The following is a 24,974-nucleotide window of genomic DNA, read 5'->3' on the forward strand; positions in this document are numbered from 1 at the left end:
CTTCAAATCCTGGTAGAACAATGAACCTGCAACTGGCTGTGGCATGGAGAGCTCACCCTTTCCCCGCTCCAGCACTGCAGAGAGCCCTCAGTGCACGGGAGTGAGCACACCACAAAAGCCAGGAGAGCCACGAGGAGGCAGCAGTGCTCCAAAGTGCCTGACTGGCTTGGCTGGGTGCCAGCTCAGCTCCCAGCCTGCAGGGCCTGTGGTGGTGATGTCTGATGTCTGCCTGATGAAGGGCACTCAGCTCTGGCCCTGCAGCACTGGAGGAAGGCTTTGGGGGAGGGATGGGAAGGAGGGCCAAGCAGCTCAGTGAGTTGTGGGACATAGGGACCCATTCCTATGTGGTGGGATCCTGTCAGAGGCCCAGACTGGGCAAGCTGGTGCTGGGAAGAGCCCCACTGCACACCTGGTAGGAAAGGCCGCACTATGGCAGCATCAGCTCATTAGCATTCTCCCAGCTCTGCTCTTGTCACTGCCATGCAGCTGCGTTTTTATACACACCCAGACTGATCCAGGCCCTGGGTCAGAGCCACCTTCCTAGGCTCCCACAGCACGCTAGCAGCACCACAGCAGTCTGGGTCTTCTACATGGCCACACATGTACCACTCGTCACACCCCTGCCTCTTCACTGCACTGGACAGTGATGCTCTCGCCCTTCCTTAGAGGTTGAGGTTCTCCTGTATGCAGCATAGCGAAGCAACTGGGGCCCACCATTCTGCAACCCCCTCCATCTTCCCCCCCCTACTCCTGAGATCTACCGTTCAGCTGGAGATAAGGAAGAGGTCACCCCGGTGAATTGTCCAGGACAGATTGGGCCCGTGGGTTGGGTGTTGAGGGAACCTAAGCACCTTGTAAAGGTATGCGGGGTCCTAAAGCTGCAGAGCAGTGCCTAGTTGGGGTCGGTGGGAGTTAGCTGCTTTGGAAAATGCCACTCGCAACATCTTTAGCACCTTTGAACCTTAGCCTTCCTGTGCCTCAGTTCCCCACCTATGACACGGGGCTACGATCAGTGCCCTACCTTACAGCGGTGTGGGAGGATCAATACAGCAAGGACTGTGAGGTGCTCAGAATACTATGGTAATGGGAGGGGGGCATCGAAATACCTCAGATAAATAGAATAATGGGGCCCCAGCAAAAACCCACACACAGCTGACAAAGGGAGGCTCAGGGCAGCCTGGAGAAGCGGGAAGGGTGTGAGAATCACCAACTATCTTTCTCAGGAGGGAGCTGGGGGAAAACAGGGCTTTCTACAAGGAGGGGGTAGGGATTATAACCAGAGGCAGGCTCCATGAAGGAGCCAGTGGGGCCAGGAAAGCAGAGAGCTGGCAGTGGCTCACAGTAGTTGATTGTGCTTGGCTCCTCACTACCAAAGCTTGGGCTGTGATGTGCCCATTTCCCATCCAGAGCCCCCCGCTGCTGTTATGTGATGAGGATGCACCTATTGATTGCAGATCAGCGTGCACTCCTCCCCACTCACTGGGGGAGAGGGAGGGAAGCTCCTGAGCCACTAGGCAGCCGCTTAGAATATTTCCCTCACTGCCCAGGCAAAGACCATTGCATGAAGTGGCGAGCAGCATCACTGCAGAGGGGGCAGGTTTCTGAGAGGGAGGGTGGCTAGGAGAGGCAGGATTTGCACAGTAGCGAATGCACTGTGCACCTAGTCCCCACTGCAGCCAACCAAGCTGAACTAGCCAGTGGCAGAGCAGAAGCACAGATGCCTAGGTTCTATCCACACTAAGAGAAAGAATAGGATTATTGTATGATTTGTGTTCTCCTTCATGGGGGAAGGCTGCCACAGCTCCTCCAGGAACTAACACAAGTTGGTGGGGATTCAGGCAAATCAGGCAGGTTGTAAACACCGCCCCCCCCCCCCCCCCCGAGAGGCATCACCTGCTGCAGAGGCTCGCAAATACTAGTTAAAACTGGAGTCTCCACATACCTGACAAAGAAGGACTTTTGGCTACATAGCTTGAATTTACACTGACTTGGGATCTTCTTCCTGATCCAGCAAAGGGACAGGCCCTTCGGTCCAAGAGGGGCCCCCAACCCTCATGGAAGGGTCGGAAGGGCTGACACCTCTCAGAGAGGCAGGGTGAGTGCTCATAAGCTTTTTAGCATGGGTGTAGGTTTTTATTTTTTTAATGTTTTCTCTGTAATGCTTTCACCTTAAGAACGTGCTTTCTTACCAAGAGCGGTTTGGTAACGCACAACTGCTGGCTAGTACACTGTTCATAGCCTTTGGAGAGACAGCAAACTGCAGACACTGGCCTTCGAGGCAGCCTGGCTTGCTGGGGATATCACAGTGCAGGCAGGGAACTGCACAGCCTGGGACAAACCCCAGTCAGGAAGGCAAGAAACATGAGAGAGATGATGGCTGAGAAGCCGGGAGCCTGGGGGGGGGTCCCTTAGATGACCACAGACTTAAATTCCGTAATATCTGCAAAGCTCCTCCTGTGGAAGGTGCAAGAGATGGGCTTCACTCCCTCTCACGTTAGACAGGGCCCACATGCTTCTGTTCCTCTTACCCCCCTCAGTACTAAACCCACAGTAAGAGTCTCCCCTAATTTCCCCCACAGGAGCAGGACTGGCAGTCGTAAGTCATCCACCTCCAGGCTAGGCCCAGGGGCAGTGCCTTGACAAGGCAGCTCCATTGCCCAAAGACTAAACCCCAGCTCTGCATCTCATCTCCCAGGCTGTGAGGGAGGGGGCTGGGTCCCTTGTTAGAACCCTGCTGGGGAGGCAGGGCTGTGGGGGACTTGGCACGGAGCATGCACCCTGTGGAGAAGGCTCCAGCCAGTGCCTGCCCAGCAGGATACACACAGTGGGCCAAGTGCCCCTTGCACCTTGTTGGAGCCAGGCAGGGGGGAGATTGTGTTTCAGGGCTAGAATTAGGCTGGAGGATTAAAGGGCAGCAGGAGCAGCTGCTCCCAGAAGCACCAATAAAATAAATAATTATAGGGACAAAGGGAGCAGGAACCACAACTAAAAAGGGGGGGAAAGGAGGAGAGCCCATCAGGGAGGCAGCACTGGATCAGCTCAAGCTACCACATGGAGAGGCAGGCAAACAAGTCTTCCTCTGCTTGGCCGTCAGGTCTTGGCCAGGGAGCTCCTAAGGTACTCTAGAGTGAACCTCACTGTGTGAGCTCAGCGGCCCCTTTATCCCTCAGACTTGAACAGCCTTTTCCTGTGGGGTTCATAGCATCACCAGCACCAAATATTCAAAAATCACAAGTCAGGCCCCCCCAAAGTTATGGGACTGGCATAAAAATCAACAATAATAAAATTTAAACAGTGGGTTCTTTCTCTTTGCCGTTTGCTTTCTGAGCCTTTAGGTGCCCGTGGGTCATATTTGCCAGATTTTCTCCACAACCACAGCGTTAGAAAGACACCTCTTTTAAATGAAAGCTGCCAGTCTCACCTAATCACATGGCTCCAGGAGCTGGGGCTTTAAGAAAAATCACCAAGCAGCACAGAGTTGGCAACAGAGTTTGGCACATGTGGGATAGTTAGAAAAGGTGCCAGACTGAGCCCTGGAATTACAGCACAGGTACAACCAGCCCCAACAAGGTCCAGAGGTGTTCAGTGCCACTTTCTCCCATGAGCCCTACGCCTCTCTCCTGAGTCTCAGGGACTCAATGCAAGGAAGGTTTTGGTTAAATGATACTGGCCTTTGAGGCAAGAGCATCTACATTTTCAAAATATGAAACCACAACACTTAAAGCAGCTAGTTTAGCTTCACAGAATAGTCATGCAAAAGGCAAAAGTACCCTTTAAACAAAAGTGTGCTCCTGTTGATACTGCCAGCTTCTAAGTCAATGACATGCGAACATTGCTGGGAGTGAGAATTCTTCCAGAAACTTAATGAGCCGAATGAGCCTGAACACCTGGCAACATTAACTATGAGTAATGGAGCAGCTCCCATGGCATCTGTGCTCATCTGACTTCTCTTCAGTCCAACACTGTTCACCACTCTAAACTCTCCTTCCCCATCCCTGTTGAGCACCGAGTAGATGCTCTGTGCAATGAGACATCTTGAACAAACATTGTGTAGTTAAAGCGCAGACATGTACTGAATGGTGAAAGGAAGAACCGGGACGTCATCTGAAAAGACAGGCCATATGCTCAATTTATCCCTGACGAGCCAGCAGGTGGCACACAGGACCCTGCACACCTCTGAGACAGCAGCTTGCCATAAGAGGGCCCCCGGCCACCAGGATTTACCTGCTCTTGGCTCCCACCCAGCACCCCACAGCCACAGCTTACTTTTAAAATAGTTTATTTCTGGTTTTAAAATATACATCAGTTTGAAAATCTCAGAAAAAACATGTTAGTTGCAGATGAACAGGCTGGAGTTGGGACACTGAAAAGTGGGGGGCTCCCATGAGCCAGTATTGCCAGACACAAGAAGGAGGGCAAAGGCCTGATGCCCCATGGACGCAGCCTCAGAGCAGGTTGCTCCTTCTATCCTGGCTGCCCAACGTTCCCCTCACCATTTCTCTTGTGGGCTCTGCTGCTGCTGCCTGGTCACACTCCAAAGGAAATGGCTCCTCAGGGCCTGGACGGGGCCTATGGACATTCCCTTGCCCTTGCTTCTAGCCTGACGTGATGAAAGGCAAAAGGGAGATTAGCTTTTGCCTTACAGGGACCAGCACACCAACTGCTTCTACAATCAGGTGGTTTCCATTTTGGTCTGAACTGCTCAGGACAGCCAATTGCAGGGCAACCAGGGACCTTTGGGTTGAGCCAGGAGGGGAAGCACCTCTCGTGGAGAGATGGAGGTGATCAGACCCACCTATACTAACCAGCTCAAGGACCAGACACAGCCCAGGCCAGCCTCCGCCAGCCACATGCTCCCAGCAGCTTGCAGCACAAGACACAAGTGAGGCCACCACACAGCCCAGGAGGCTTGGAGTCAAGCTGTGCTGACAAGGTACAGGAGCCCGATCAACAGGAGAGGCCCTGTGGCTGGGGCATGAAGATGGGGTGGGAGGAAACAGCAGCTTGGACCTCAGCACTGCAAGGAGGCTACAGGAGAGAGAGGAGCTGGGCTGGGCAGAGCCCCCCCGCACACACACAGAGGATTAGTACCTTGCAGGTTGAGGAGAGGCTCCCACCATTAGCACCAATTTGTTAGGGCAGCTGTGCTGAAATACTGAGTTCCGCCCCAGCTCCACGCTGAGCTGAGTGGCCAGGAACAAGGCAAGTGCACAGGCAGCCACTGTGACCAGATTGCCCAAACCTATCCACACAGGAAGCAGCCACAGGCTGGGCCAAGACACAAGGAGAGGGAACAGCTCCTTTCACAAAGGGCCATCCCTAGCCATTTGGGTGCCCTACGCAGCCCCCCCACCCCCACTCCGCCGCCGCAGGGGGGCTGTGTGGGGCCCCAGGACTCCTCCCCCCTCCCAGGGTCTGGGAGGCAGGAGCTGAGGGAGGGCACTTTTGGGGACCCCACAGGCCCAGAGTGGCCCAGGGGATTAGCGGGGGGGCTGGGAGCAGCCCGCTCCGCTTCCCCTGCCCCAGCGCTGTCACTTGGGGGAAGGGATCCCCCACTCACCGGCAGCAGCGGGAAGTGGAGCAGCCCAGGCCCAGCCTGCTCTACTCCGCCAGCTCCCAGCTTCCCAGCGCCGGTGAGTCCGAGGAGGGGGGGGAAGAGAACCTTTCCCTAACTCCCCACACACACACCCCAGCAACACGGCTGGGGCCGGGGCAAGGGAAGCGGAGCGGGCCGCATCACTCCGCTTCCCGCCACCGGTAAGTGTGGGGGGCGATCCTTTCCCCAACCTCCCCGCACTCACTGGCGGCAGGAAGCGGAGCAATGCAGCTGGGAGCTGATGGAGTAGAGCGGGCTGGGGCCGGGTTGCTCCGCTTCTCGCCGCTGCCAGTGAGTGCAGGGTCGCTGAGGGAAGAGGTGGAATGGGGTTGGGTCAGAGGTGGGGCGGAGGGAGTTGTCCGGGGCCATACCCCCCTAGGGACGGCCCTGCCCCTTGCAGTGGGCGCAGCCCATGGGGGGGCCGGCCGGGAGTAGGGCTGGTCGCCAGGGCTGGTGCTGCCACGCGTATGCGGCATGCAGCTGCCTAGGGCACCATGAAATTTGGGGCAATTAGGTGCCCCAAATTTCATGGTGCCCTACGCAGCTGTGTATGCTGCATATGCCTAAGGACAGCCCTGCTTTCACATGCCCTGCAGCCTCCAGGCTGTGGCTGAGAGCAAAGTTTTGGCCCTGGCTGCCACCAGCCACAACTGGAGGGGCTTAGGGAGGGACACTGCCCCAGCGCAGCATCTCTTGCTGGGAGTTTGAATGGGAGCTTTCTTCCTGCAGAGAGAGGCTGCACCCTCCATACATAGCGAAGCACAGAGCAGCAGCTCGCTCTCACTGAAGGAGGACACCACAGCTCCAGCTTCAAACCCACCACAGCCAAGGGAAGGCAGTCCCCCAGCCCAAGGGAGCAGCACAGGGACCATGCCAGTGTGCTGGGTTACACCTTCGGGGTGGAGAGGTAAAAATCCAGATAGGCAAGGACAGGTTAGGAAACTCATAACTAGACACTGGGGCTCTATCTCCCAAATAAAATATCTACACTCCCGACTTCTCCCCTTCCCTGCTCCAGGGACACTGAGCACATAAACACTGAAAAGGAAAATCGTCCCAACACTGAACACAAGGAAAATCAAACACACAACTCCAGCCCCACCAGTGGAGAGGCCTTGGAAGGGCACCAGAGCCAGCCCGGGACCCAGCCAGAGGAAGGGGTGCACATGCACAGGGGCCTCTCCAAAGGGCCACTGCTGAGCCATGAGGTCATGAGCCATGAGCTTATCCGCAGCGATAAGCTCTGCTCCTCAGGGGGTCTCTCTCTCTCTCACCCCAGAGCCCTTGCTGGGGCCCTGCCCAGAGGCAGCTTGTTATGATCTTTCATGTATTGCTTTCCTGGGGTAAAATCCTGCCCTGGAGTCCATATGGCTCTGCTGGAGTAGAAAGGCCAGGATGGAAAGGGGGAGCCGGAGGCTCCTAGGGCAGGACCTCACCCCAGACCTCTGGGCAGACAATGGATTGGCTGTCAGCTGCTTTGTTCATTTATGCAGGAAGAGAAAAACAAAACATTTTAAAAGCAAAGGCCTGGAAAGAAGAAAAATGAGAGGAAGACCCGGGAGCAGAGAATCAGCACCAAACACAAGCCAGGCCAGTGCAACAGCACCCAGGGATGAGGAGAGACAAACACAATCCAACCCTCAGCACAGAAACCACTGCCATGGGAACTCTGCAGGCCAGCCTCGCTGAGCAACTGCCGGGGGCAGCTCTGGCCCAGTCCCACGGCAGAGGAAACTGGGGCTCTCCCAGGGCATTGCCTCTGCATGAGCCACGTGTTGGGCCAGGCCCACGAGCTAAGCAGCAGGGATCTGCAGAGGAAGCTTTAAGGGAGAGCCAGCCACAACTGCCAGCTGGTTTCCACAGAGATCAACATGGCAGCAGGGGAGAACAAAAAATAGCAAAACAACTGTCCCCAACTCAATGCTCCTGACCCACAGCAGGGGGCCAGGCGGCAAGGAGCACCCACCCCCCAGGGCAGCCCTCATGCCCCACTCAGCCTGCAGGGGTTCACGGGGGTCAGACAAGACCAGGGCAAAGAGTTTCTACTTGTTGGCACAAGTTGAAATATAGGAACAGAGCAGCCATGGGCACCAGCACAAGTGCGCCCAGGGCCATGGGCATCAGCCTGAAAATGAGAGCATGGGCATGGGCACCAGGGCAAGGTTGTGAGCATGAGAGTGTGAGGGCAGGCCCAGGCCCCAGGGTGAGTAAGGGCATGGGCCCCAGGGTGGGGCTGTAAGATTGAGTGTGAGGGCAGGCACCAGATGAGTGGTGAGCACAGGCATGGGCATGCATGCCAGGCCGAGCGAGGCCTCAAGTGTGTGTTCTAGTGTGGTGGGTGCGGAACGCCAGCAAGATCCTGGCGCCTCAGGATATCAAAACCAGAATAAATACAAGGTGGGAGCGGAGCCTGCAGCCCCCTGGGGCATGTGTGGTGCCGGGGACACCAACCATGTGAGTGGTGAGGCAGCTACAGCACTGCCCTGGGGTGCTGCTTCCTGCCAAGCCTCAGTTGAGCAGGTTGCCTTGCTCCTGGGCCTGTGTCAGGCTGTCTTTGCGATGGAGATGGTGGACACCCATCCTCTTGGGGCTGCGGTGTGGCCGCCCTGAGGGAGGCTTGCTCCTGCATTCCCCACTCTCCTCCAGGGCTCCCCCTGGGCTGCTCTCCTTGCTTGCTTGCAGCAGCATTTCCCTTTCCTCAGCCGGGCTCCCAGGTGAGCCCAGGTCCACATAGTCCTTGTGCTTCTCTGGCGGGGGACTGCTGGGCTCAGCGGTTCCCCCGCCACTGCCCTGGAGCAGCTTCCGGGCTTCATCCTGGGAGAAGTCCATGCCATAGTCGGAGGAGAAATGGCTCCTGCGGGCTCGGGACTCAGTGCTGTCTGTGTCCACGCTCGAGTCCCGGCTCACGGTCCAGCTGCAGCTCTGCGCAGACTCCTCGCCGTCCGAGTAGGCTGAGGCCGCCCTGCCCAGCTCCTGCATGGAGCGGCTGAATCGCTTCTGGAGCTCCGGGGCCATGTCATGGCTGAAGGAGGTGCGGCTCACCAGCACCTGCTCTGAAGTGGGGGGCGCCTTGTCCACAAACATCCGCTGCCAGTTGGCCAGGAGGTCCTCCTCCGAGCTGGCCGAGCTGGCGAAGGCGCTGGGGATCTGGGGTGGGCTGCTGAAGGGGCTGCTCTGCGAGGAGCCATGTTCCCGAGCCGCCTTTGGAGATGGCTGGTAGGAGCAGCTGGAGGCTGAGTGGCGGCCCTCTGAGACAGGGCTGTTAGGGAGCGTCCGGTGCCGGTCGCTGCTCTCGTCCTCGCCCTGCACCAGGCTCAGGGAGATGGCCTGCCGCGTGGCATAGGTGCAGTTGGGCAGCGGGCTGTTCTTTGGGATCCTCACCTTGTCCTCAGAGAACTCAATCACCTTACGCCCTGGGTACATGGGGTGGGGAGGGGAGGGCGTGGGGTAGGGGCTCAGCTTCTCGAAGGCAGGCACCTCCTCTGACAGGCTCTCCACACTGCTCTGTGGCTTGCAGCCCCCGTTCTGCTGCTTCCCCACTTCCCCTCTCTCCTTCCCAGGCAGCCCTGGGCTGGGACAGGCATCCAGCAGAGCTCCACTCATGTCCACGTGCACAAAGACATCCTCAGCCATGGGACAGCTGCCGCTGCTGGACTTGGCAGAGTTCAGGACCAGTGACTCTGGCTTCTCCAGGACTCTGGCAATAACTGAGGTGGGCACAACGTCAGATGGGGCCAGGGTATGTGCAGCCTCCTGCCCAGGGCCTGGGGACTCTTGGGTGCTGTGCAGGTGCTTATTGACCATGTCCTGAAGCTCGTAGGGAAGCTAGGGAGAAAGCGAGAGGGCATTAAGCAGAGGCTGAAACAGCCCCTCAGGGCCTCAGCAGAGCCCGGAGAGGCTGGGACAGAGCCACACGCAGCACTTGGGAGACTCCAATATGCTGCCTGCTCCACCCAGCCCTAGCAAACACCCCACACTTGCCTACCCCCTAACATACTCATCTGCTCCCCACCACCTGGGCATGGCCCAGCCAATGACATACATGCTGCCCTCCCCACCCTCAAAACAGGCCTGCCCCACAGGAGTTAGCAGAGCTTTCCCAGCTCTAACTTCTGGCTGCAGGATGCTGCTGCTCTCAGAGCACATGGGAGCCTGCCCCAAGCCTGACCAATGGGCCCCATTTGGGAGAGGGAGCAAGGGAAGACTGCTCACGGGCTTCAGCCCTATAGCTTAAAGAGTGGAGAGGAGGCCTAGCTGGTGTGTGCTAAGCAAAGGGGCTATTGATCAGTGGAAAATCAGCTGGTGGTTGCGTAGAAGTGACTGAACAGCCCCCACTGGCAGAATCTGCAGCTCCCAGGGAGTGCACAGTAATTACAGCCCCACTGCCTTGGCAGCCAGCCCTGGGATCAGTATCGATGACTGTCCTAGCACTTGCTGACTCCCCCCGCCTGGTCCAGCTGCCTCACTGAGGCATCAGCAGCTGGGACAGGGCCTTGGTGATCCCCACCCCTCAGTGAGGGTTTAGCTGCTGGTTCAGAGCTCTCAACACCAGAATAGTAACACGCAGGGCATGCCAAACATTTCACTGCACCCTGGGGGCAGCCCCCTTAAGTCCAGGGTAAACTGGCTGCAGGACTGGGGTGAGCACGGACCTGCCACTGCCAGCCAGGCAAGCAGGTCGATTCCACCCTGCCTGTTAAATACCATGCTGCCCTTTGACTGGCCACACAAGCACCACAGTGGAAGATTAGAGTTGGGCTTTGTGGACCCCCTCTTGAAATTCCCAGGGCCCCGAGCCATGGCACAGGCTGCTGCAAGAGGGATCCTGCGGTCAGACAGGTGGGGCCAGGGCACACAGAGTGGGAACACTGGCACAGGTAGCCGCGTCAGTGAGCCAGACCAACTGCATCCTGGTTCATCTGGCCCCTCAGTAGGCAGGACGGGCCTTGCACATGGCCAAGTGCGAAGGGGGAGAAGACAAAAGGGTCAGCGAGAGGCCTGCTCCTCTGCCAGCTGCCTTCAGGCACCTGACAGGCTATCGGATTCAAGGCTATTGTGCTGTAGACCACACTCCCTCCCTTGGAAAGGCAGCTCAAGGCTCTTTTTATAACAGTCCCCGACTGAGACGTGAAATGGAGCCAGCCTGAAAGAGGAGCAGGCAGAGGCCTTGCACAGAGGGCTGGGAGCTCCTTACACCTTTGCCTGATGCTCAGGGGAGGGAGGGGTCACTGGGACACAAGGCAGCTTCCCCTCCCCCACCTGCAGAGGAGAGTGACCAGGCATGGAGTAAGGGCTGGGCACAGAGCAGCTGTGAGCCCCTCCACCACCCTGCAGCAGAGCTGCTACTCACATCAGCAAACTTGTGGTTCCTGAAGTGGGACTTGTTGCACTTGAGCAGCTGCACTGCGAGGTTACAGTCCTGCCGATAACGCTCCTGCCAAGAGAACACACGGGGATAGGGGTCACACTGGCCTCACCTCATGTGTACACACACACACACACACACACACACACACACAGGCCCCAGCTCCAGCCCGAGCAGACACCTCCCTCACATGGGGAAGGGGAGGTCAGCCATCCCACACCATGGGGCTTCCACCACTCCCCTGGGGAGGCTCCTTCGCAGGCCAGTACCTCTCTTGGCCACTCGGCTGACATGCTCCTCTCCATTTCAGCCCCTCAATTAGCTTCTCCCCCTCTTTGGGCCCGACACCCTTCAAATATCTGAAGGTCTGTACCCCTCCCCCACCACCTGGTGCTGTCAGCCAAACTGGAGAGTTCAGTGCCTAAACTCCTGCCAGCATTAACAAGGTGCCCAGAATCAAGTGCAAGATCCCAGGCGCTGTGGTAACCAAAGCTGCATGGAGGGACCATCCCTCTCCCAGCTCTGGGCTGCTCAGCCTTTAGTTTTGCAGCCCAAACTCAGGTGGGTCTTTTTCGCTGCACTACACACGGCAAGCTCAGATTGCATTTGCTCTCCTCTCAGCTTCTAGGACGCAAGTCAAAGGTTATGCTGCTATTTCCTGCTTCACCTCTCTATTATTTATCTGTCCTCACTGGCGCCCTCGGCTCCCCACAATTTCAGTCATGATTAAGACTACAATTATGTCACGGAGGTCATGGAATCTGTGACTGCCATTGACCTCTGTGACATTTTCTGCCCTGGGGTTGGAGCTCCCAGCCCTGGTGGGTGGGCAGCGGTACCCCGCACAGCTGTCCAGCCGCGGCAGGCAGCGGGGACTCCCCACAGCTGAAGCCAGTGGCTGGGGGACCCTGTAGCTACCAGCCCCAGGGGCAGAGGGACCCTGCACTGCAGCAGTGGGGGACCCGGGAGCCCCAGCAGCAGTGGGTACTGGACCCACCTACCCCTTGTGTCAGGGATATTTTTAGTGAAAGTCAGGACAGGTCACAGGCTGCCGTGAATTTTTATTTCCCATGACCTGTCCATGACTTTTACTAAAAATATCTGTGAGAAAAAACCTTAGCCTTGGCCATGATGAATGTCAGCCATGTGCTGCTTGCCTCTCCCCATTCATTAGTAAGGACGTTATAGACCAGACCTTACGTGATCAGCCATGAAAATTCTACCACTCATTTCCCCACGTTGAGCAGACAGGCTGTGGACTGGACACTTACATTGAGCTCCTCAAGTTTATTGATGGTAGTTTTGGCATCTAGCAGCTTGTTAGTGAGCTCCACAATCTCCCAGTCCAGGGTCTTCCGGTCCATCTCAGCCTTTTTTATCTGCGGCACAGGAACACAAGGCGTAAATCCCACCGGAACAGGCTGGCCTGGCCTCTCGCCCCACCTAGCCCCCTGCATAGCACACAAACGCGTTCAGCTTGGAATTAAAACCTTCCAGACAGACAGGTAACAGCCTCAGCTCTTCACAGAGGGAGGGTCTCTGACAGCACATGAAGCCAGCCACCCTATGCTGGCTGCTCAGAATTCTTGCCATGTTTGTTAGTTACTGAAGTGAGTTTGATCCTTTGCGGCCCAGCTGCTCTTCCTACCCTTCCTGCAGCGGTAGCATGCAGAGACTGAACTCCCTCTCAGATTTAGAGTCACAAGTGGACCACACTGGCACCGGGGAAGAAGCTTGCACTGGTGCTTCTCTGGAGATACACAAAGGATTCAATCCCTCCCAATCCAACACCTTTCACCAGCAGCATAGATCACTGGGGTTTGTGACAGCCAATCCTCTCCACCATGGCAACAGGAAGCTGTTGCTCAGAGAGGCATGGGAGTCAAGGATAGATACAGCAGAAGTTGACTCAGCATCAAGAAGACTCTGGGGCTTGCCCTGGTGTGAAAGGACCTGTCTGTGCAGTTTCATCTTGGTTAATTCTGTTCCCAAAGGGGAACATTTCCTCACTGGACTTCCAATGGGTCCTGCTCAGGGGAAATAGACATGAAAGCTAATAGCAGTGAGGGGGCAACAGCTCAGAGCTCCCGATCCAGCTCCTCTACCTGTCCCAAGTCCTCAGGGCCACAGAAGCCCCAGAATCTGCTCTCAGCCTGTGACTAACAGGGCCCATTTGTGGACCAGTGGTGGTAGCAGGGCCCAGTGCGATAGGCGGTGACACATGCAGGAACGGGGCATTTCCGAAACATGGATTGACTTTTTGGCAATTGCATAAATAATATTAACACCGAAAGCTCCTAGTGCCAAGGGCGAGAACCGACCCTGCATTCTCTATTATGGGCAGGTGAATGATGATGACTAGAACAAACGTCTGTTTACTTACAGTACAGGTAGGCCAAATGGGTTCACAACCGCCCACACCCATAACACAAGTGTTGGAACCTGTGGGCACTATGCTTCCTAGCAGGCAATGCTCCATTTGGATCAGAAGCAAATGCTCACATTTGGCTGGAGCACTGCGTGCTAGGACCAGTCGTCTCTGCGGACAGCTGTTTTGTTCAGTAGAGGTGGAGCCCTTGGCTGGACGAGGTTTGGGGCCCCTCAGTCGAGGATGGTGCAAGTGGGCAAAGTAATGTGTGACTGACAATGAAAATGACAGGCTGAGACATGTGAAGAGGAGAAAGAAAAAAACCACACAAACGAAAAGACGCAACTGCAAAAATCCAGCTTTGGCTGAGAGAGGCCTGAGAGGTGAGTGCGCCCAGAGTGTGCCAGCGGCAGCATGGGGAGGAGAGAGAGAGGGAGGGAGAGAAAAGAAACAGCCATGAGTGTTATGAATGCACACAATACACACACATGCTGGCTCCGCTCCAACAGCCCCATTCCCCCGGGAGTCTCCAGGGAGCAACACATCCCTGGCACCTTTCAAAGAGGTTGGTGCAACATGACAATTACATTGTGGGGAAACCAAGCTCCGGTGCATGATAAAGTGGGGACTCAGCAAAGTACCCAGTTCAGGACAACAGGCTAGGCCTGGGGAGGATCTTGGCCAGAACCTCCCCCATGAGCTGCTACAATGCCTGCCCTGTAAGCCAGGGTCCCTTCCCTCCGGCCCAACACACAGAATTCCCCCACTTCCTCTCCCCAGAGGCTCAGCAGGTCAGTTACCAGGGTATGCAGCTTCTCCTCCAGGTCCTGATTGGTTCTCTGTGAAGCAGTGTAGCTGTTCTGTAACCTAAACAGAGGCACGAATGTCCAAGTGAAAACGAATCCAGGCCATCAACTCAAGTCCTCTTGATAGCCTGGAAGGCGAGAGCTGCCTCTCACACACCAGGAAAGACTGCTTGCTGCAGAGCATACCGACATGTTAACTCTTTGCCCCGATTGTCTCTCTCTCTCTCGGAGGCTGTGATCCCCTTCAGCTCTCAAGCTAGACCGGGTAGGTATTTGGATGGGACACCCCCCAAGGAAAAAGCAGGCTGTTGCAGGAAGTGGTGTGGGCACTCTATAGCACTGGGCTCAAATGTGGTGGTAGGGAGTGCTGTTCTAACTAAGGTGCTGCCTTTCAGATGAGACATAAAACAGAGAACCCAGCCAGCTACAGACACTGATTGCCCTTTGCATTTGTCAGGGTATTAACCCCGGCTAAATTCCAGCTCAGACAATTTCATTCTGCCTCTGTACTATTCAAACAGATAAAGAATTCTCCATTTCCTGCCTTAAACTGCTGGGTAGCATTGCTGTGCTCCTCCCCAGAGTTGGTTACAATGGGTGCTGAGCTTTATCTGTAACTCTCCTTATCTCCCCATACCGCATGCCCCAGGTTAACACAACATAGGCTCCGCCTTCACCAGCCAGCCAAGTGCGTCCCTAGACAGAGGTACCCTGTCTCCCCGCAGCAACATCCTCCCCTCTGGTGTTTGCCATACCTGCGGAATTTGTCCTTGAATTTCTCCAGCTCTTCGCGGTTCTGGCCCAGTTCCAGCTCCAGGTAGTCCTGGCCGGACTCCAGCTCCCTTTCCATCGCCTCCATCTTGTTAGTGACATAGGCCAGCCGCCGGCGCAGCTCCTCGTTCTCATGCTGCAGCAGCCTGAGGCACACAGAGCAACAATGCTCCACTCAGTAAGCGATGGGGGCTGCCGGCCTCAGTGCAGACACCAGCATCTAAGCTCACTTCAGGGCCCTGAGAAGCAGAGACCCCATATAGACACTGATGATGCTTCCAGGTGGTTCTGGTGGCACCATCCAAACAGGTGCTAATGGCCCCCATCCCCTTTCCAGCTTTGCTGTTGGGGAGCACACGGGCATTTCACACACAGACCTCCCCTGTGAATGGAAGGGATTCTTTAGGCTCAGATCTCATCCCTCCTCTCACACTCACAACGGGACATCATGGTGTCTGAAAAGTGGCTGTGTGCATACACTGCCCACGGAGGACTCAGTTGCTCCTCTGGACTCTCAATTATTGTTCCATGCCCCAGGACAAGGACTTTGGGAGGAGGCTCTGCAGGTCAAGAATATGGGGCATTGGCAGAACTGGGGGGAGCAGAAGTGGACTAGTGGGGGATGCTGAAGAGGACAGGAGTGAGATGCACGGACGGAGTTTGGGGGCAGTTGCAGAGCCCCTCCTACCCTAGGTTGCTGTTGCTCATGCCGTGGGTTTTATCTTTATGAGCTGTCAGTGCCTGTAGCAACAAACTAAACTGGCAGGAGGGTCAAATGCAGCGAAAGACGTGTCTGCGCAGCTGAGGAGACGAGAAATTCAAGCCCTTGCTTCCTGGCAGCACAGGTTGCTCTCTACTCTTGGAACAGGGGCAGAGAAGCGTACAGCAGCCCCGCTATCCATGTCACCAGCTCCCTCTCAGGTTACAGCATTTGGATAAAGTCCACTAGCCAAATGGGCTGTACAGCTTAGGTGTCCCTCCCTGGAAAATGAAACCCACTCAATAATTTATCCCAGTCCATACTGCAGCAGTTGGACATGAAAGAGGCATCGCAAATCCCCAGCCCCAACCATAACCCTAACCATACAGTAGAGCAGGAGTTCCTGCAATTGCTGGGCCAGCAAGTGCAGCTGGTGTGAGGAGCTCGGGCTGTGGAGGGAGGCATGGGCAGCATACACGATATGGGGAGATGCCGTGGCAGCCTCCAGCAGGCCCCATTATAACACTAAGTGCTGTGTTCCCCTCAAACAAAGAGACACTCACTCAAAGGGCTGTGTGAGAGACACTCACTCCTACATGTGTGCTTTCACTGTGCTCAGCTGTTCAGAGAAACCTAGAAAATACAGCCTCTCTCTAGCTGCGTCAGTTTGTTCTTCACTTGGGATTTTGAGGGGAGTGAGATCCACAGAGCTGCCTCCTGCTAGTTTCTGGCTGTGCAGCAAGTTTTCATTCACAGTCAGCAGTGGGAGCTCACACACTACAGTGGGTCACACCAAAATGGTAGTGCTTTGAATTTTTCTCCCTTTGATGGTGAAGAATAGATGTTTTGAATCAGGTGTGTTTGCCCCACCACCTCAAACTGTAACAGCATTAAAGGAACCCTGAGATGGGTCTCCTAAAGGCATCCCGTCTGCACAGCAGCTCTGCAACTGTCCTTTCAGGGAATGCAGAGAACCACAGCGAAACTTGGCAAGTGGGAGCAGAACAGAGAGACACCTGCCCCAGTCTCTCCAAACAGGCCTAGCTTCTCAACAGAAGGGAAACCCATCATGCAGATTCAAAGGGCTAAGCAGTATGGAGGAAGCTGGATAATGGGAGGTGGGAATCAGCACACACATAGCTGCAGTGAGATTGGAGCATGAGAAGGGAACAGGACACTTACTTCATCCTTTCTGCATCCGTCAAGGGCTCCTGTGGTGAGAAGAAAACAGCTGTCAGAACCTCTCAGAAAAGATGTCAGACTCAAGCAAGTACCAAAGGGCAAGATATTGAGAGGTGAACTCCTCCCACGTCCCCGACAGCTCTGGGCAGGCCATGTCATGCATAGCTAGCAAAACTGAACTCTACATGCACTGCTCAGACATTGCTTCTCAAACTAGTCAATATCAAGACAGACCACATGGTTTATTTCAGGGTCAGTAGCAGTCTAGGTTAAACCAGAGACTTTCACAGACAGCCTGCAACTTCTTTCCTGCTGTGCTACAAGTTCAGGGACCCTGCAGTCATCACCCCACAGCTGTTGCCTCAACCTTCAGCAGCTCCACAATGTCTGGGTGGTGAGGATGGGAGTCTCATGGACCTGCATACACAAACCTATGAACCCTTCACTGTGGTGGTGGTGGTAGCACCCCTGGAGATAATGAAAGAACTGCTCTAAGTGGCTGAGGAACTGGGAAGCACCTTTTCCATTTGCTTCACCCAGGTAGGCCCAGATGAGGGTTCCTCTGTGCTCAACTCTTGGAACAAGGCTCCTGGGTAAACGTGGACACAAAAACAACAGGCAACATGCTGAAGGCCAAACAGCCTGACAGAAGGGCCTACAGTGCTGGGAGCAAGTCACCTGCACCTCTCCAGCAGGCACCCCACACCAGAGCTCCTGCACATAGGCAGGGACAGGGGAGTGGGTAGGAGCAGCTTAGCCTTCCCATTTGGTGCATTTGATGTGCTATCCAGGTGACAGCGGCTGCCTCTCAACATGCCTCACTTGTGGCTGGGAGGAGAATTCCATCTTCAGAGCCAGTTCGTGCTAGAAGGAATGGCCCTTTCTGGGAAGAGGAGGCTAACCCAGGAAGCTGGAGATTTCTCTTTGGAAATCCCAGATTGTTCTCAATGACTTGAAGGAGCAGCTTTGGGACATACTGGATGGAGCCTTAGCTAAGCAAAGCACTCAGATCCCCAAAGACGACACTGCGCTTCAAAAGGTGCATATTAAGAGACATACAAGGTCCACGCATGGGACCCTACCACAGAGATTTCCTTGGAAGAGATTCAGTGCTAGCAATAACATGGTATAGAAGCCAGCCCAATCATGGGCCTAATGCACAGTGGGGCCATTTCCTGCTCCCAACAGCCTAGAGTGCACTGCACTGGCCCACCCTGTACAGGGTGGCCCCACAGCTCTAGCTGCACTACACATGCTATGTCCCCAGCACTAACTGCACACAGCCTGATACTGTCCCAGTCCCAAGTGCACTGTATTAACTCATACCATACTCAGCATCACCACCCTGCAACTGCCTCACCTCTGAGGACTCCAGCTGATACTAGGCAAACAGGTGCACAAGTATCAGGCCAGGAGATGGGTGATTCCTGTTTAAATGAGTCGATGTCCCAGGAGCCCGCTGGGTGGATGGAAGGGGAGGGGTTGGCAGCTCTTCCAGACAAGGACTCTACCTCAATAGACAAGGGACTTCTCACATAAACATGGGTCTGATTTACCAGCGTATCCAGCCATGTGGGGCACATATCTTAAAGCACTAGGAGGATTCAAAGGCCCCCATCGGGCACTAGACCATCCCGCTGTGTCCAGCTCTGCACACTGTATGGTGACCAGATGTCCCGATTTTATAGGGACAGTCCCAATATTTGGGGCTCTCTCTTACATAGGCTCCTATTACCCCCCTACCCCCATCCCGATTTTTCACACTTGCTATCTGGTCATCTTGCACACTGGTACCCTGCAGTCTGCTAGGCAGATTCTAAACCCCGGAAGGTAGACAAGCCTGCAATGGGGAAAGAGGCACCAGCTGCTGCTTTTATGGCTAACAACTCCAAGGGGCAGCTGTTCCCTTCTCCCCTTTGAACAGAGACACTCCACCTGAGTCACAGCTGGGAGCAACACAACCAAGGAGCAGGATCTGCCACCAAACAGGCTAGCGGGGAGGCTGGAGGTTCAAGAGGCATTAGAACCATGTGTGTGTGTGGAGCACAGATGGGCTAGGTCTGGAGAGTCACGCAGGTGATGCTCTGTCCCCACTGAAGTCTCAGAATTTTGCTCTTGGGGACCCCTAACAGCCAGTTCAGGAGGAGCCTCCCAGTGGGGAACAATGGGGATTGGTGTGAGGGGGGCTGGGATGAAGACTGCACCCTAAGTGAACCTCAGAGAGCCCCTCACACCACTTGGGAGGTCAAAGTCGCTTGGCCAGGCCTCCCTGGAGCAATGGAGACTCCACATTCCATAGATCAACATCCAAATGGATGAGATGAGAGTCCAGACACAAAAGCCCTGCCTCTCACTCCCCACGTCAGCACTAAGGGCACCTCTGGGAGCCGAGGGGGGTGGGCGTGGCCTTTCGGAGACCTCTGTCCCCATCCTGGGTGAGGGGCCTGGGCTCCAGGACTCTGGCACCTACCTTGTTTAGTGCTAGGCTGAAGGAAGGGGAGGTTCTAGGTGAGGCAGTGCCCTCCTCCTGGCTCCAGTGTGTCGGAGGGGAGAAGGATGCGCTCTCTAGGTAGCCTGGCTCTGTCATTGGCTTCTGGCCAGGTTTGGTGCCAAGATGCTGAGGCCGTACTTGCTGCAATTGGTGCTTGCTTCGGTCCCTCTCTCTGTCCCTTCCTCCCTCCTGAATGGTTTTCCATGAAGGCAGCAGTTGCTGCTGCTGCTCAGAGGACACCCCTGCCAAACCCAGCTCTGCCAGCTGCTGCAGCTCATACTGGCACAGATCCACTACCTGTCTCTCCATGGAGAGGAACTTTTCCTTGCTGTCCTTCCTCACCAGGATGGGCTTTCTCCTCAGCCTGGGGGCCCTCTCAGCCTCCTCAGGGGGCTTCCTCCGGCAGGAAGCCATTTCCAGACCCTCACGCTTCTTATCTGCCTTTCTCCTGCTCAGGCGGTGGCTCTTCTCAGCTGCTCGCTTGGCCCCCTCAGGCTGGCTTTCCTTCTGACCTTCTGGAGTGGAGCCTCTTGGTGAGGAAGGAGAATCCTGGCCTCCCCCTCCAGCTCTGCCCTCCCCCAGGGATTGCAGGTGGACAGGGCTCAGCACGCGGTGGGTGATCTCATCCAGGAACTTGGAGAACTGCAGCTTCTCCTCAGTGACCTTCTCCTGCCGCTTGATAGCATCGGCAGTGCTGCTGCTGCGCTCCAGAGAGCGTCTCTCCCTCCGGCTGAGGCACAGCTGAGGGTCACTGTACTTGCGAGAGCTGCGGCCATGGGCCAGCGTCTCCACCGAGCGGGACTTGCGCAGGCTCTCGGGGCGCACTTCTAGCATGCCTGTTTGCTTCAGGATCCCTTTGAGAGGCAGATGGGTGGCAGAGACCTGGAACTTCCTGGGAGCTAGGACCTCAGCAGGCTCTTTGAACATGAGGGAGCGTTCCAGACTCCTGCTCTTGAAAGAGCAGGTGGGCCTCCGGCCTTCGTCTCCAGATACCACAACCGTCTCCACACTGCGGCTCATGAACTTGCTGAGACGCCCCCGGCTAGGGTGCCGGCAGTGCTTCCCGCTCCGCCTCCCTGCCTTCCCGCTGTGCGGCAGCACAGGTGACAGAGTCCGGCTCTTCAGGTTCAGCTCCGCTCGGCACCCTGCTACCTCCTTGTCACTGCTCGACTCCAGGGACCAGGAGGAGGAAAAGTTAAGGTTGCGCACCTCAAACCCATCCACCTGTTTGAGCTGGCCTGCCTCGGCGTAACTAAACCCCGCCTGCTGGCGTAACGGCGCCAGGCCCTTAGCCGCCCGGTTATCCGTTACCTGACTCTGCTCGGCCAAAATCACGCCGTCTTGGTCGTCTCGAAGGATGGGCAGATCATGGCGGATCTCGCGGTGCTGTGGCGGTGCCTTGCGGTAAGGCTTCTTGGATGGAGCTGTGCTCGTCATCCTCCCTCCTGCTTGGGTGCGACAACGGGTCACCTGCCAAAAGCAGAAAGGGCAGAGAGAAGAGGGTCACCAGTGCCCCAGCCAGCCCCGAGGGCTTCCCAGCAGAAGGAGATCAAATACCCTATGCTCCCCAGCAGCTCCCCATCCAAAGTGCTGACAGAGTAGGAGGCGCTGGCTGCCCTGGATCCTGGAGCAGCAGCCGCAGCAGGAAAGGGGGACAGAGAAGAATTTAGCTGTGTCCTTCTCCCAGCCAGTGCGAACAGAGAGTTGGCACATCGCCCCCCCGCCGCGCGCGCACACTCACGTACAGCGTGTCCAGATTATATATAGTAAACGAGAACAGGCCTCAGAGCAGCATATTGATTGGGCTCTTTAGGAAAGGCCTTTTCTAATATGGAAACTGCAAGCCTTACAGGCAGCAGCGACGGTCAGGGCAGGAGCTATTGATCTCGCACTGTCACTGCCAAGAGGGGCTACATGGAAGGGGGCTGCAGTCATTAAATGCACAGCCAGAGCCAAGGAGTCCTTGGCTTGCACTAGTTAAAGCCAGATTGTTCCTGGGTGTCTTGAGCGGAACGTGTTGGGGATTTGGGGAGCTGTGACTCTCAGCAGAGAGAAAAACAAATATAAGGCACCATCAAGGCATGAGATGGCAGCTGGGGTGCGTGACGCTACCCAGCCTTCGGGCAAGAGGCTGGATTATGCTATGCTCAGCAGTAGCACTATAAGGAAGGCCAGATCAGTCACCTCCCATCCCTCCTACCTATGGCAGGCTCAGACTCCCACGCTTCAGGAGAAGTGGTGCAGTATCTCAAATGGGGCAGAGACACGGGCAGAACTACAACGGTTCTCTGTGGACACGGAAGGGGCTTCTGCTTCCGGCCATTTAGAGGTGATTGCAGTGGAGGGCAGAGCTCAGGAAAGCTCTTGCTGCCCTCCAGGGTTTGCACCATTTCAGTAAGCACAAGACACGGAGTGAGGTGTGCCACAGGCCACCCAGCAATGAAGGTGCCTGCTGTTGTTTCCAATGCCAAGGGCCTTCGTGTACTGGGGTAGGTAACACAGCTACCGCTACGCTCAAAAACAGCCTCCCTTTTCCCACCCTCATCGGCTGTCCTTCTCCTTGCCTTAGTCTCCCAGCGCTGATAATCTAACGCTGCTCTGTGCCCGTGCACTTCCCCTTCCCTCAGCACTTGTGTGGCATCTCTCCAGCTCCCCTGAATTCAGACTAAACCCTCTCCCTCGTACACAGGAGCTGCTCTACCGGGGCAGGAGCTCTCCCAGCCTGGTTCCTTTCACAGCATCATTCCCCCGCCATAGGGAAAGCAGAGACCATTAGTTCATGGCTTGAAGACTTCCTGTTCCTAATCATCTCTGCAATGCTCACTGTGTCCCTCCCTGCCTGAAAACAGGGTTCCTAGCCTGCAGCCCCAAGAACACACAGTGCACAACCGTTCTCTTCATTTGTACGTCCCCACTAGTACTCGGTTGTGTCCTGTCTGACACCTAGATTCCCAGCTCTCTGGGGTAAGGACTGTGCGCGTTCCTTGCCTGTACAGTGCCTAGCACAATGGAGCCCTGTCCCTGTTGAGCTTTCTAGCCATTATATAAACAACAATCATCTCTTGTTGTGTCACGCTCTGCTTTGCCAAACACAGAAGTTCCCACAAGTCCTCTCATATGCCTGGAATGCCCTCTTTGAACTGATCTGTAAGGCCACTACCCCTTCTTCTATCAAATCCTTGGAGCTCACCTTTGCTGCAATGCCCTGGGAAAGGACAGGTTATGGGGCAGATGAGGACAGATGAGACAATTTCTAATAGTTCTGAAGAGCAAGTCTAAGGTATAGAATGTGTAGAAACACACACTCTGTATCCCTCTCCCTTGCCACCTGGGCATCACTTGTCTTTCTAGAGCAGGGGTGGGCAATAATTTTTGCAGGGAGGCCACTCCACAAATTTTGGTAAGTCATCACAAGCCGCATATTTCTACTATATTAATGAAATTTTTAAATTCAACCCGTCCACTGCAGTGCTACGTAATAAAATAATTTGTGCAAAAACTGAGGATGCAGGAGCGGGTGCGGGGTCTGGGAGGGAGTTTGGGTGCAGGAGGGAGGTCTGGGCTGGTGCAGCATCTTCGGGTGCAGGAAGGGATGTGAGATGCAGGCTCTGGCCAGGCGGTGCTTACCACAGGCGGCTCCCAGTCGGCAGCGCAGCAGGGCTCAGGCAGGCTGCCTGCATGCCGTGGTCCCACACCGCTCCCAGAAGCAGCTGGCTGCTGGCATGTCTCTGCACACCCCTTGGGGGGAGGCAACAGCGGGTCTCCATGCGCTGCCCGTGCCCACAAGCACTGCCCCCACAGCTCCCATTGACCGGTTTCCGCCAAAGGGAGCTGTGGGCAGGGGCAGCAAACGGAGCCGCCTCCCCCCACCAGGGGCATGCAGAGACATGCCAGCAGCAGCCAGCCGCTTCCTGGAGCAGCAGCCTGCCTGAGCACCTTGCTGCGCTGCGGGACTTTCCGGAGATTGTGAGGACAGAAATGTTAGACAGGCCGTATTTTGCCCACCCCTCTTTGGGACAGGAACCAGGCGCACCTTTGAATATGCACAGCACCCAGCACAACGGGCCCCAGTCCTGACTAGAGCCCCTGGGTGCTACTCTGCAAGACAAACACTAACACTGCCGGGAGGTAACCACTGGGGCCTGCTCCATCTGCTGCTCATTGCAGGAGCTGAGGTACATCAGCTGGGCGATAGACCTGCCTTGCTGGAAGGGCATTCCTTCTCCTCAGAGAGAGGTGCTAAGTCCTGACTCAATGGCAGCTCATGTTAGCCACGCAGCAGCTAGGTGACAGAGGGGTCTCTTGTTACCTCCTCCCACAGCTAGGAAGCATGGACATGTGCTTGTGTAGGTGTTACCCTACAGCAATCTTTGTAGCTCATGATGGGTGGAGCACTTACCAGCCTGCGCTCAGAGCTGAAGTCTCATGTAGGGGGACACTCACTCAGATGCCCTACAGGTGAGAACACAAAGAATTTAACAACCCCCCCTAGAAACCACTTGAGTGCCCCAGCCCAACCAAACGTGGGTGTCTGTGCCTGGCTGCAGCACTCCTAATGCTCTGCTCTCATGTGTCTGTGGGGGACCATGTGATGGGGAGAGAACTGGTCCCCATCTGTGAGCCCAGTGGGAACTCCTGCTTCGAGGCTCATACTCAGCAGTCAGAGCAGGGACTGCCAGAGGACGCTGGGCACCCCGTGGTCCCCAGTCCCCAGGCTTTGAGAGCCCTCGCTACCGCCCAGTCACAACGCTATTTTAAAATAAAACAAATATACGTTTCTGAAGTGGCAGGCCCTCCTCCGCCACAGTCCAGAATCTTCCCAGGCAGGAAGCCCCATATCCCCTGTGATGCCGCAAAAGCAGTGCAGAAGAATCTACACTTTGATGTTGAAGGTACATTTCTAGTCCTTTGGAGTGGGTAGAAAACTTCCCAGTGTTACCCTGGTGCAGCACTGCCTTTCCCAGAGCCAAAACAATAACTCTAAGGGCCCACTCCTGCTTGTGGTGATGGCAAAAGCAAGCCACTAGCAGCAATGGGGCCCTTAAGAGAGTGACATTTTCCCATTTGCCTCAGTGGGACATTAGCACTGAACTCTGCACAATGACGGATTTGGCCATGTTAACTATTTCCCTGCTCAGCATTTTAGCAGAAACATTTAGCTAATGCACGTATCCAGCATTAGTGGTTGCAGTGGTGGCACCTAACATTCTTATTCAGATCAAGAGGGGGTATTGCATACTAGAACCTATCGGCTCCATGGCCTCTGTATTAGAAAGAAGAACAAGCTACTCCAGTTTAGACACACAAGATGCTGTTCTCTGGCTTCTGGCAACAGTCACCACAGCTCCAAAGCCCTCCCTACTCTACAGGGGTCTCTGAGGTGAGGTGCTCCCAGACAAATACACACGGTACAAACATAAGGAGACTGACACCCACCTGCTCTGAAGGCCAGAGCCCAGGTTATGCAACCATCACAACAAAACATATTGAGATACTCTGGAGATGGGAGCCAGATAAGAACCTAGCTAGACAGTCATTTCCTTGCCTGCCCCAGGCACTACAGAAATTCCATGGGGCCCTCTCTTCCCCACACACCTCTGCTGCAGACCTTTCCCTCTCCATGGCACCCAGCCCGAGGAGGTGAGGACTGGAGCGTTTGTACACATGCAGAGGGAGAGTCATACACAAGGTGAAC

The 24,974-nt window shown here is 55.6% G+C and overlaps 1 protein-coding gene across 9 annotated transcripts in view; it reads right to left on the reverse strand.

Annotated features, from left to right (window-relative positions):
- Positions 1 to 5,818: 5,818 nt before the first annotated feature.
- TJAP1 (tight junction associated protein 1) overlaps positions 5,819 to 24,974 on the reverse strand; it is a 50,653-nt gene continuing 31,497 nt past the window's right edge. For 7 of the 9 annotated variants that reach the window (XM_034764888.1, XM_034764885.1, XM_034764883.1 and 4 more), the window contains 9 exons: positions 23,679 to 23,731; positions 20,591 to 20,749; positions 16,789 to 16,817; positions 14,891 to 15,052; positions 14,130 to 14,196; positions 13,676 to 13,705; positions 12,233 to 12,340; positions 10,947 to 11,030; positions 5,819 to 9,421 (listed from right to left, as the gene is read on the reverse strand). In XM_034764888.1, coding sequence (XP_034620779.1) covers positions 8,105 to 9,421; positions 10,947 to 11,030; positions 12,233 to 12,340; positions 13,676 to 13,705; positions 14,130 to 14,196; positions 14,891 to 15,052; positions 16,789 to 16,817; positions 20,591 to 20,716 — 1,923 coding nt within the window. In that variant the 5' untranslated portion in view covers positions 20,717 to 20,749; positions 23,679 to 23,731 and the 3' untranslated portion in view covers positions 5,819 to 8,104. The remainder of the gene's footprint in view (positions 9,422 to 10,946; positions 11,031 to 12,232; positions 12,341 to 13,675; positions 13,706 to 14,129; positions 14,197 to 14,890; positions 15,053 to 16,788; positions 16,818 to 20,590; positions 20,750 to 23,678; positions 23,732 to 24,974) is intronic. The other 2 variants (XM_034764887.1, XM_034764890.1) reach the window with 2 other exon arrangements.

Source organism: Trachemys scripta, chromosome 3 (genome assembly GCF_013100865.1).
Source record: "Trachemys scripta elegans isolate TJP31775 chromosome 3, CAS_Tse_1.0, whole genome shotgun sequence".
Classification (NCBI taxonomy): domain Eukaryota; kingdom Metazoa; phylum Chordata; order Testudines; family Emydidae; genus Trachemys; species Trachemys scripta.